This window comes from Nomascus leucogenys, chromosome 7b, assembly GCF_006542625.1.
Source record: "Nomascus leucogenys isolate Asia chromosome 7b, Asia_NLE_v1, whole genome shotgun sequence".
Lineage (NCBI taxonomy): Eukaryota > Metazoa > Chordata > Mammalia > Primates > Hylobatidae > Nomascus > Nomascus leucogenys.
The window spans coordinates 67266604-67279813 of NC_044387.1; the positions used below are offsets into that span (position 1 = coordinate 67266604).

General features: G+C 40.9%; 1 protein-coding gene across 1 annotated transcript in view; it reads right to left on the reverse strand.

Moving 5' to 3' along the window:
• Positions 1 to 5904: 5904 nt before the first annotated feature.
• Positions 5905 to 13210, reverse strand: part of TTC29 (tetratricopeptide repeat domain 29) — a 314056-nt gene continuing 306750 nt past the window's right edge. The window contains exon 12 of the mRNA XM_030815182.1: positions 5905 to 6236. Within this exon, the coding sequence (XP_030671042.1) occupies positions 5905 to 6236 (332 nt within the window). The remainder of the gene's footprint in view (positions 6237 to 13210) is intronic.

A 13210-nucleotide genomic window follows, 5' to 3' on the forward strand; every position in this document is an offset into this window, starting at 1 on the left:
ATGGTTTGGGGAATTATTGGCCTAGTGTGTGACGTGACAGAGGTGGAGAATCTTTTTGCAGTCACCTTATGCTCCAAATTCAACAGCAGTCCCAAGCCTGAAAAATATAAGGAAGGCTTCTGACCCTTGCCAAGAAGGGGCACCTTTTGTGCTCACTAGTTATAAACCTAGGAGCCCCTATTTCTTGCACTGGGATGAGGGTGGAGTGCCTCTCCCTAGGTGGCAGCTGGCTCCCTGGTGTATCAAAGCAAGGCCTGGATTGTAAAGGTTCTTTAAGAACTGACCTGAACCAAAGCATTTTACACCAGAGCGAAGGCATCTTTTGCAGCATAGTGGAGGACCAGGGTATACCCCCTATCAGCCATACTCCATGGACATGTAGATTCCAAGATTCTCAACTTCAATTCTGGCATTTTCCTCAAAACTTCTCACCTGCATCACACACACACATGCACACACACACACACACACACACACAACCACAAAGCAACAAACGGGTACATTCCAAGCCATTCTCCTGCTATATCCCCCTGCCAGCATGCTTGGTGAAACTTTTCAAACTCACTCAAAATGCCACTTTCTTAGTCTTACCAAGACACTTGCTTCCCCTGGGAAGGTGCCTGAGACTCCCTTTTCTGTGTATTTTTTTTCAAAGCACCTGATGGGGCTTTTACCTTTTGTTTGCTACAGGTGTCTTGCCTGTGGGTCTTCCCTTTACACAGAGCCTAACACGGTGTCTTTTTGGCAGCAGCACCTCTGGCTCCGAAGGTGGAAGCCATCTGTGTTTCCCGGGGAAAACAGGGCACCTGGCCTGCAGCTGGGCTCAGCAGGGATGGGCAGGGATGAGGATCCAGAATTAAAGTAAAGATCTCTTTGGAAGCAGTGTTCAGTGCTTCAGTCTCTACCCTCTCCAGGGTTTCTTGGTGGCTTTCAGAGAGGGCAGCCTGGATAACTGGTTTTAAGTCCCATTTTGGTACCAACTCCAAGGTACCAACTAATGGTGCCCAAGCGTTAACTTTGCATCTCAGCTTCTGGAGGTGACCATTTTGTCACCTTGAGCCAGAATGAAGGCAGCTCCTTTCTCCTTCACCTCCAGAGTCTTAAGATTTTGTGGGGGAAGAGAACTCAGGCCCTGGTTTTTGAGCTAGAATGTCTGATTCCATCTGGGAAAAGAGCAGTTTGAGGACCCTGGGGTCCACACCCTTAAATTAAATCTAACTTCCCCTAAATGGTCCTACTGGGTTAGGTAAGAATTGGTTGGCAACTTACACTTTCTTTCATCAAGTTTTCACTTTACAGCCCTGAAAGCTTTTAATTACAGTATTGTCAGAGGGGCCCATTCTTCCATTTCCTAAATCATTTCATTGATTTTTTTTCTCACGCTGCTTTCCTTTTCAGGGAGACTTATTTCTTTTTTCCCGAGATTCACTCTGAATTTGAGAGGTGAATAAGAAAGAGAGGGAATATGTGAGGGGGTGATGGGCGGCTAATAGGAGGGAGTTATCCATCTTTCCCCAGGGAGGGGGAAATAATGCAAAGATGACTACATATGTTATCCCTCTATCTTAGGTCCTGTGGTGTAGACATGCAAAGAGAAAGAAGCTATAATAAAATAGAAGGGCATCAGTGCGGGGAGCTAGACCAGTTTCATTTTTGTCAAGTATTCACTATTTGTTCTGAGAGGAGCAGACATATCTGGATAACTGGTAATTAGACTTGGTAATATGCATACATTCACTGTAAAGAAATCACAAAAGGTGTTATAGTAAATCGAGTTTTCTGAGCTGAATGTGGCACACAGCTTCTAATTCTGAAAAGCTCGGTCACATTTCCTCTCAAAACCAGGCAAGACTAGAATTCTTTGGTTCTGTCATTAATTTTGTTATTACGGTAACTCCAGGTTTATTTTTCAAATAGTAGTTTTTACCAACCAGTTGTGGCATCAGCACAGAAGATAAGGTGCCCAGTGTAGAGCAGAAATGAGCAAGAGGTTGCTGTCAGACAAAGGGAAAGCTGAGGCTGCTGTTTCTATTTGCTCCCATTGCTTAGAATCCTAAACTAGAAGGTGGAAGAAATGGCCGGATGTTTCCTGCATGGCCTTTTTGCACTAGCAGTGCGTACAATTGGGGAGGAAGTTTGGAGGGGAGAATAGACAGATTTAATTTAGGCTAAGAACAATTGCATTTATTGTACCCCGATTTGAAACTACTTCGTAACTCAGTAACGATGGTGAGGAGCATCCTTACTTCTCACCATTTAATTCGTGGCCATTAGGTATCAGTTACTGCAAGATAAAATGATTTAATCAGCCTAGGCGAAATAATCTCTTTACTGTTCAATCCTTCCCTCTTCCATTTTCCCCTCCCCCTCCCTCTTTTCTCTCCTCTCATCTCTCAAATAGCTTGGGTGAGGAAATCTTAGAAGCTGGTGTCACTATTAGAAGCAGCTCACTTATTGGGGCAGGATTTCTGTATCAACTTTAATGCTGCCCATGAGTTGCTTATAAAAATGATCCTCCCCCAAATCTGTACTTATCTTGCATGTGAAAGGCAGAGAAAACTATCCTGAGATGCAATAATGCTTGGCTTTCCTGAAACAGCAAGACTGAGTTTTTATTTTTTTGTAATTAATAATAAACAAGCCATTGACAAGCTAGAGTTGGCTGTCTATTTAGGTTTTGCAAACTCACTCATACAAACTCTTTCCCCTTGTTCAGGAAAGGATGCCATCCCTGAAACTGCAGCCAGATGCAGCTCCAAGCAATCCCAGTGTTACATATGATATTTCCCCCAGCTGGCTGATGGCAAGTAGATGTGATAAAGCAGAAACTGGACACAGGTAAGACTATCTTAGGATAACTCTTCTCCCGAGCTTCCCATTAGGCACAATGACAGGAATAGGTTGGAAGGAAATAAATTTTAGGAATCAGTCCCCAAACCCTTTTGTACACTCTGATGACTTGAGATCTAACTCTTTTAATGAGGGAGTGTGGGATGGCACAGCAGTCCAGAAATAAATAAATAAATAAATAAATAAATAAATAAATAAATAAATTGAAAAAACTAAAAAGCTACAATAGCTCCTCCATTTTGAATTGGGTAGGTATTACAGTTCCTCCAACCTTTCTGTTTGCACTCCTTCAAGTTCTCTTTCACCATTCTTCTTCCCACCTCACCACTACTACCCTCGTCACCATTCTCCTCCTCCTCTTCTTTCTTCTCCCTTCCCCCCCAGCACACTCCCTTCCCCCCCAGCACACTCTTGCAGGACATGAATTGTATGCACAGCTAGGAATGAGATCTCAAGCGATTTCACAGTGAGAGGATTCTAAAAAGTGATACACAAGGCTTAGATCCCTGAAAATTGTCTGGTCTTGGAGGGTGGTGCAGGGATGTGTGGTTAGGGAGCCTGTGAAGCAGATTTGGGTCCTAGTGAAGGATGGAGCTGTGGCTGTTCTGGGTATGTTGGTGGGTGTGAGGTGCAGGTCAGAGGGAGATGAGTCTGAATGCTTTTTTTTTTTTTTTTGAACTTCTTTAACCATGTGGGGGAGATGCCAAGGACATTTTTACTCTTCTGCTTGAAGAAGGCTACATCGACTCTAGAAGTTACCATATTTACTACCTAAACGCACTGACTTTTAGATGAAAATGCCATCAGTTGTCTCTGCCCAGTTCTATTGCAGATCTATTAATCATATCCACAAGGATTGCCAAAATGGCAGGCTCTCTTCGCTTTTCAGTTTATACAGAACAGAATCATTTACATAAAGTCCTTAAGGCAAATAACTGTTGGGGCTCTAATTTATATCTGATCGAAAATTAGCCGTCATTATGCGCTCCATTAGCAGCGTCTTTAATGTGCTTCTAAGCACCATTTGTCAAGCGGCTTGTTAATATCCTTCAAGTCTTTAAAGTTGAGAGCTCATTAAAGAGTACGCTCTGTTATTGATGTAATTTAGATGAGTTTGGAAGAGCAAGTACACCATGCCTTGAATGGGCAACCTCCAGAAGCCAGGGCAAGGGGGCATTTGGTCACCAAGCTCACTATCAGTGATCTTCTCCCAGAAGCCTTCATGTTTCTTTGACAGCAGGTCTCTGAGTCCTGTGAGAGTGTTTTTGAAGGCCCTCTTCCTTAGCTGGGTGTAAGTAATTCATTTCTTAGGGAAGATCTATATTTGTCTACAATCTGCCCTTCTTTAACTTCTCAATTCATATTTACTGTGGCTTACTGAACCTTATGAGAAGAGTCTGGGTGGTAAATGGGCCCTAATCGAATGTCCTTTATGAAAGGACTCATCAGTTTCCTTTTTTTCCCCTCTTTTCACCTCCATCCTCTATTTACACGCAGTTGTTTGCTTCCTGAGGTTTCCCCCTTCATTCCACAGGGTAGAGGAAGTAAATATCCATTGAGAAAAACCATAGGCTTAAAGACAGAGATACTGCCTTTGAACCTATTTTCACTGAGGTACAGTAAACCCGCTTAATTATGTACATATTATTACATTATCTATCAACCACCCCATCAGAAGAGCATAAAGGCCAATAAATTACCTCACTTATTTATCTAAAAATCCATATATTTTGTCATTTTCTTTCTGGAGGAGATTATGTTAGTGTAACACAATAAAGAAAACCATTAGCACAGCCAGAAAATTGCAGCTGAGTGCAACAATAATTCCACTAGCAGGAATAAATAACAGTTAGAAAGCTGCATTTCTGTCCGGGATTTTCTGGTAGGTTGAATCAGTCTCCTCTTGAATCCAGTCTTGAGTTTATAGAGGAATCCTTCTATCAGGGGGTATATTACGATTTTGCATGCGCCCCCTATCTCTAAATCTTACCTTAAAAGAAAAATATTCAAGCCACCATGATTTGTGAACCCCACTTCTATTCCTACTCTAAATTCATTTCCCCCCCTGAGACCTTCTGGGGACTCAGAGATTAATACAAGATAATGAAAGACATTAGGCATTTTATTCCCTCCTCTAAATTTCCAAGATTCTTTCAGCCTTCGAAGCTCGAGTGTGAAGAGGGTTCTCCTTTACCACACAGACGTAAAAATGAAACCAAGAGTTTAGGAACTGGACTTGTGCGGGGCTGGTGCAAATGCCTCAAAGTCTTCTCTGTCCTCACTCCTTTATCACCCCCTCAAAGAATAATCTCATTTTCATTATTTGTTGAACAGCTTATTCTTGCGTTCCACACCTTAGAAGAGTTCATTACATACACACGGAGAAAGAGAAGGGAGAAAGAAAGATATAATAAGATCAATTTAAGGACATATTGAGGTCATATAACAGCACAAATATTCTCAAGTGCTCTGTATAATGTGCAGTGGGGATTTTGGGCAGTTTTATTGTGTGGTAGGATCCTCATCTCCGTTGTTTTTTACAGGATTCCTCCAGGCTAAAGTAATAAAGCGAGTAATTAGAATGCTAAAGACAGATGTAAATAACAGGAATGAGACAGCGGTGACAGATGAGCGGCTGGGTCAGGAAGGAGCCCAGTTGGTGGAAATGACACTGCTTCCCCGCTCCGGGTCCCCTCCCCCACCCCATTCGCGTTTTCTCTCTCGGCCTCTCCTCCCTCCTCGCCTTGGCCTTAGGCAGCCGACCGGGGACACACGGGTCAAAATTGCGTTTGGGCGGCGCAGCGATGCTACGGTCTCGGGAAGCCGCGGAGGGGCGTCCCGAGCCCCGGGAGCCGCAGGCTCGTCCAAGGATCCGCCGCGCGGCGGGCGCCTGGGCCCTCCAGGGGCCCCTCCTGGGCCGCCTGGACTCGCAGGTCTCCCGCGCCACCCCCTACCCCATTCCCCGCCTGCGCCCCCTGCTGCGCTCGGCCCGCGCCCTGCTGCAGCCTGCTGGGGACAGCGCACTCAGTGACCGGGCGCGGCAGCCGCTTCGCTTTACCATCGACCTCGCTGCCTTCTGGCTTTTCTCAAAGCCTTTTCTCCAGAGCCAGAGCGCAGATGCCCTGGCGATGCCTTCGCCGCCCATTTGGCGGAGGTAGCCCAGGCCTGTACTTGGTGCCTCCGCCGGCCGCTCCGCCGCGGCCCAAAGCCGGGGAAGCGTCCCAAGCCCGCGCGGTCTGCCCCGGAGCCCCGGAGAACCCGAATACTCAGCGGAATGCCACCCCTGCCGGGTTCTTTGGATTCCCCTCCGGGGCCACCCTGCGGAATCCAGCCGTCCCCACAAGCTACCTCATGTAACTGGAGACCTAATAAAAAACTCTCCATACCTTTTGACAAAAAGATGTACCAGAAGCAATTTGCCTTTCCAAAACTAACCTATCAATCACTAGTCACATAGGAAGGCAAATCCAGTAGGTAATTCCTAAGTGGATGAGTTTCATTTCCCTCTCAACAATTTAAATGGGTTATACGGAAGTTTAAAAATGGTCAATGCTACTAAACCATTATCTTTGACATTAGAGCAAAAGAATAATCAGATCTGATTAAAATCTCATAATGAGCAGGTCCTTTCGTCACTAAATCCCACAGATAATTTGCAGAATTCGGTCGCCAGAGAGACGCTCTTACTCTTGCTTAGAGGAACCTCAATCCTAAAATTGGGTCCTGTTCAGGTTCACTTTAAGGTGAATGTCAATTCTAGCGATATTGCTGCCGTTTGGAGTGACTGTGGTTTAGACAGAAGTGACCGTGCGTCGCCTTTAGCTTTAGAGCTTTAAGTGTCCTGAGTAGTCTTCAAATTAACACGTGTGCACACACCCCTGAAGCAAACAAAAAACTCTAGAGTGAACCAAACTAGCCTAGGAAGCATCTCTACTCTCCACTGGTAATGTTGGGCCTGGGTGTGGGGTGTGTGTGTGTGGGCGTGAAGCTGCTTATGGAACAGTGACAAGCACACAGTGTCACTGAAGGATTCCTCTGCTATTTCTCAGATTATTAAAATTAGTTCTGCCCACCAGTGAAGGAAGAAAACCTCTTTTCCATATTTTTTAAGAAGGCTTGCGAATGGGTAGGGCCAAATAAGAGAATGTGTCTTGAGATACCAAGATATAGGCCAATCAATTTTGGTTTTAATTAAACCAAATCGAGAAATGCATTTTCATCATTTGCATCAGTAACTGCAATAGATACAGTTCTTAACCTGTTCCCCACCTAATTCTGACTATTATCTTATTTTGAGTTAACATTTTTTATTTTTAAACAACTGTTTCTTCCTTAAAGAGAAAAGAAAACAAACTGGGGAATATCTGTGGCACATTTATGAAGCTGGTGAGGATGGGAACTATTGCTCTCAGGCTCTGAGATCAAGTCTGTGGGTTACATTTTTTGAGTCTATTGTTAAATCTATACCTTCCAGATAGAGGTGATTAAAGAATGAGCACTCTTTCCTAGATGAAAAGTTTATCAACATTGGTGGGTATTGATTAAAGATCACCATAATATTCATGAGAAATTGGAAGCCTACCCTGCATTATATGTGTGTGTGTGTGTGTGTGTGTGTGTGTGTGTGTGTGTGTGTTTATGAAACTGGAGATCTGCTCCATTATAAAAGAACTGGCCTTAAAAACTGCATTGGGCCTAATACTAATGCTCTTAGAGGTACATAACAGATAAATCCCCTCTGTTTGTGAGTTACTACATTTTATTTTGGAGAAAAAAAACCACATTGACACATTTACAAACTCAGTGTGCAGCCTCAGGACCTGAAATGTAGGTCTGATGAGGAATTCTGATCTAGTCATATGTCTGATAGCAATCTTCATTTACATTTCTATGAGAAAGCTTAATATGTTTTGTCTGAGAATCAGAAGCTGGTGTTCTTGGTCCAGTGGAGGGAAGGGTGGGAGCGATGTCTCAGAAAAGGTTATGATGGAAATATGTGGGGTGGCCCAATGCTGGGTGTGGATTCCTTATAGCTAAGCCATGGGGCTGGAAATGAGGAGAGGTAGGAGGAGAAGGGCGGGGAGGAGTGAAAAGTCCCCGCGGACTTGGACTTCCTCTGTAGGAAGTGAGAATCATCCACTTCCCTGTACCTCTGTGAAGGACCTTTTCTGTGTAAAACTCTTTTCTGTTATGGAAATCTCAGACTTCAGGTTGCCACTCATTAGTGGGTAATGAATTTAGTGGGTTGTGACTAGCATCAAGAATATTTAAGAACAAGTTTTTAAAAATGGAGTAGAATACAAACAATCACTGGGGACCACATGCTGTGAGAACGAGTTTTGTTTGATAAAACTTTAGTTGTGTTTATATTTGTGTATTTTTATTGGGCCATGGCAGAAAATATATTTTTTACTGTGTGTTTTAGTCAAAACCATTTGAGAACAATCGTGGCTGGGCCTAGCTCACTTCCTACCTTCCCTGAGAATTATTTCTGAGTCCCACCAGCCCTTAGTGGTTTATCAGTCCTTTTGCCCCACTGTCACTTATTGGTGCTGCTTACTGAATGCTCCTCTAGTGCTTTCCTGTGTTATTAACTTCTCATGTCTATTTCTTTCTAATTGAATTTGCACTGTTTCAAAGGTGTGTATTTTAGGCTTCATTGTATGTTTTATGGTCTCTGAGGTGGTTCTGTACACGATAGTAGTTGATAAATGTAGGTGGCTAATTACGTGCTTGACAAAAGCAAGTCTGATCTAGGGATGCTTTTCTTTTTTTTCCCAACTTTTATTTTAAATACAGAAGGTACACGTGCAGATTTGTTACATAAGAATATTACATGATGCCAAGGTTTAGAGTAAGGATCCTGTCACCCAGGTAATGAGCATAATACCCAATAGGTAGTTTTTTAACCCCCACTGCCCACCCTCTGGTAGTCCACAGTGTCTATTGTTCCCATATTCATGTTCATGTGTGCCCAGTGTTTAGTTCCCACTTATAAGTGAGAACATGCAGTATTGGATTTTCTGTTCCTGTGCTAATTTGCTAAGGATTATGGCCTCCAATTTTTCTTAATGTGTTCTCTGCCTCCGCTAGAGGCTCACTCCTGTCCCCTTGTTGCTGGCTCTCATAGTGCTTTGTAATGTCTTCATGATACTTAGTGGAATTTGACTATAAATATTTATGTGCTAGGTGATTTGTTTCCTCCATCAGAGCATAGACTTCATTAGTGTAGACCAGGTCTGTTGAGCTCATTTGTACCTAGCACAATCCTTGGCACAAGGTCGAAGCTCAATAAACATTTGTTAGCCAGCTGATTGACTACTTGATGGGCTGAATGACATAAGAATGACCAGTCATTGTTCTGGGAGAGGCAGCAGGCCTTTTCTTCCTTGCTGGCAGGAAGGTATTTTGCTAATGAACTTAGGATGAGAAGGAAAGACTAAGAACTAATAATTTGAGGAAATTAAAACTTTGCGTGTGTGACATTGTCTTGTCCTTTTACTCCTATTATACTAGCAGTACATTATTTCGTTTCACTTGTACCTGGCTATAGGAATGGGCTCCTGTATAAGAAACAGGTAAGTGGATGACATTTTTGCAATTTTTGAAAAACTGTTACGGAGAAAAGGGATTTTATTGTATAAAATTCGGTTTGTAACTTACACTAGAAATCCTTTTTAGAACTTGTAAGTTGTTTCCTTCTTGACAGAATGAGAATCCTTTTTTTATTAGATAAATGCGATCTGCAACCCTGTGAATTTCGTTTTCTTGGCTGACATATACTGCAGACCTGAGATTTGGGTTAAAATCCAGTAGGACTTTTCAACACACATTTTTTGGAATAATCATCTTTAGTTCTTTAGTCTTCTATAACTTGCTTTTTTAACGTTTGTTTTTAATTTTCTTTTGATTAGGGGCTTTCTGGGTTTATTACACCTATGTCAGCATACTACAAAGGAAATGACATGTGTTGGCTTTGGAACTGGATAGGCCTGGATTCAAATTCTGAACAAATCGGCATTTTAATACTTCTTAGCTATGTGATTTTGGGAAAGAAACCTGTCTGTATCTTATTATTGTTGTCTGCAAAATGATATCAATACTACATTCCACATTGTTTTAATTATTGTCTGAAACATCACAGTATTTAGGACATTTTAGATACTCAGTAAATGTTAGTTCTCTTTCTATCCATTTATAATATGAGACTTCCAATCTCTTTTGGAAGGAGGTGGGTAGAACCCATGACAACAAAAGAGTCTGGTATATTAGTCTTATATTTTCTGTTTTTTTGAGAACCTGGGAGAATAATCTTGTTTCTCTCAATTACTCCATCTTCAAAATTCAGAAAATAATAATCACTATATATTACTTCAGAAAATTATGTGTTAATAATATTGATGTATACACTATTTGATGTAGTTCATGTATTACCTTAAGGATAATTTCAAAAAGGCACATGTTTATCTCTTAAAAAGGGATAATCTAATATGCTGAGAATGTCATTTCTGTTTTGATTATCAGGTTTTTGCATTAATAACTAAAAGTGTAGAATTTTATTTGTGCTTTAGTTTTAAGTTTATCACATAGTTATTGAGGAAATTTTAAAAAAAATCACATTCTATGCTATCCTAAGCAGTTACAATGTTTATAGAGAAGTATGAAATAGATTACTGCTTCAGCTTTAGATACCTAATTCTAAGGACATAAGTAGTGGTTTTAGTAGTATAATGCTAAGATTTCAATACCACCCAAATAGAACTGGTTAGGGAGGCACACAGCCTTCCAGCAGAATCAGCTATCAGAAATAAGCCAAAGATCTGGAATCTAGGAGGTCGATAATCTGGGAATGAGAAACCAATTCTTGATGTTACTTCCAGGCAGGCAGGAGTTCAAAATGAGAGAATGAAGGTCGTTCCAAATATACCATAAACAGGGACACAGACATGAAATGAACAGAGTATTTTCCCCTAGTTTCCTTTATACTTTTTGAACTCTATATATCTAAAACTGAGTTTGAAGGTGTGTTCTGGAAGTAATTGAAATGTAGGGAATTCTGCTACTGTATTAATGGTTCAAGTGACATGTGAGACTTTGTATGACATGTGAGACCATTATATAATGCTTTTTTTCTCCCACCATGATTTCTGGAATTATTATGTTAATTAGTAAATTGAACATTTTAATCATTAAGTTAACAAACCTTTAATAAATTTCAGATATTTTGAAAGATACTGGAAATAAAATGTGCCCTACCTTTGAAAAGCTTACAGTCCTTTGGCGAGAAGGACACTGGAAAAAAATTGATGAGCAAATGATGAGTGCTTGTGGGGTTAAGCCCGGAGTGTTATGGCAGTAGAGAAGGTGCTGCATCAATTTGTATTTCATCAAACGATGATAAACCCACTATTACCTTCAACCCTGCAACACATACCCTGAGTTGACAGAGGCAGAATGAAGAATTTATTTTCTTCAAAGCCAGTTTTGGCTTACGTAAAACTGTAATTATTTGTTAAAATCATGAGATAATTGCAGAGATGGTTCAAGAAAAGATTGTTTTACCTTTGAAGCTTGCATATTTTTTCTGTTTCAGTTAGCCATTTCAAGTAGAATACTTTTTGATATACTTGCTCAAGAATTTCAGCTTTATGCACATTCATTGTAAGCATTCTTAGCCAAATGAAAAAACGCCTCCATTCATCATTCCTTTAATGAAAATAGATAATTTCTTTTGGCTTCTAGAAAGCAGAATATTAGAAGTAGAAGAGAAAAAAATTTACTTTCCTTATTTTACAAAGATGGTATGGTTTTATTTTTAGAATCAATACATTTTTTGAGGAATTCAGTAGGTTGCAAACTTGGAAAAAGTTTCTCCTTTACTTTTTTGTGGAACTGTATGATTGTATTTTCTGTGCTACCACTTTGAAGATGTTTCACTTTTGTTATCTGCAAAATGTGTCAGTTCAATATTTTGGGAAAATATTGTATTCAGAAGAGAAACAGCTACTGCATGCTTTAACAATTGTGGATGTGAACAGTGAACATTTTGCATGATAACCTCAGAGAGCTGGTAAAATTAAGAAAATGATAGCATGTCAATAAGCTCGAGTTATCTATTTAAAAAACTATCTGTTTCTGATTTGCTTTTAGTATATAAGAATCTGGCTACTGAAGTTGCCCTACATTTCCCAGCACCTAGGGATCTGTCTTTGGCAGTCAGCTGCCCTGCAGGACTTGGCTAGGAGCCAGGCCACAAGAAAAGGCAGTATGGAAGTCGAGTGAGGAGAATTAGTTAAGCTTTTAATTAATTCACCCTTTCCTGTTATAGGGCTGTATAGAGAACCACTCTTCAGTTGTATTTCAAATACTCAAACTCAGCCACATATTGACAGTAAACAATAAGCATGAAATAGTATGCTAATCTTTAAGGATGACAGTATAGACATATATAGCAAGGCTTCACAGAGATACTCTGCAGATCCAGGGGCCCAGAAGAATTTGTATAGAGATAGAGGGCTCTGAGGCACCTCAAGGCACTGGGAAGTCTACTTCAACTGGTATACCCACCTTTCTGGGCCTGGAAGGCACAGACGATGTTTATTGAAGTAGTAAGACATTCGAACTCATTCAGCTGACACATGTGTACATAACTAACTTGGATATATCTAGACACGTTCAGTTTACACTTGTAGACTATTACCTTTGTGAGTTCCTTAGTCTGGGTATGTACTCTGTACCACTCCTCACTTAAATTTCCTAATTCTTGTAGATCACAGTTTTGAGTGGTCATACACCAAAGTGGCCACTGTTACTGAAGTCAACATTTTTTTTAAAAAAATAAAAATGCATATTGTTATCATAGAAAAAGAAGTTCTGAAGGAGAACATATAAAGTTGGTTAATCCGATATGGAAGCAACATTTTATCCACTGAAGGTTAGGAAGGAAGTAGCTATTGCCTAGTGCAATATGAAGCATGACCTACAGAGCAGTATGGGTCATTTAAGTCTCGGAACCTTCAATAAGGCAGACCAGTGTAGGTAGTAGAGGCAGAGGAGTCAGGGATGTGGTTGGCAGCTAAGTCAGCTGCTGGTGATGTCTGTATTCTGTGCTGAGGAGCATGTGTGTGTAACAAAGATAATTTGATCTTTATTTATTGTCTGTGGGATTTAGTAGATATTAAGCATGATATAAAAAGCGATAAAAGTTGACTTCTCAGATTATATTTTTTGAATACAAATGACAGGATTTTAACAGCTTTGGTGTTTTTAAAAAAGTCTGTCTCCATGTTGTCAAAAGTAAACAACCTCCTTTCCTTCCTTCTCTTCTTTCTCCTTTCCTTTCCCTTCCATACATCCTACT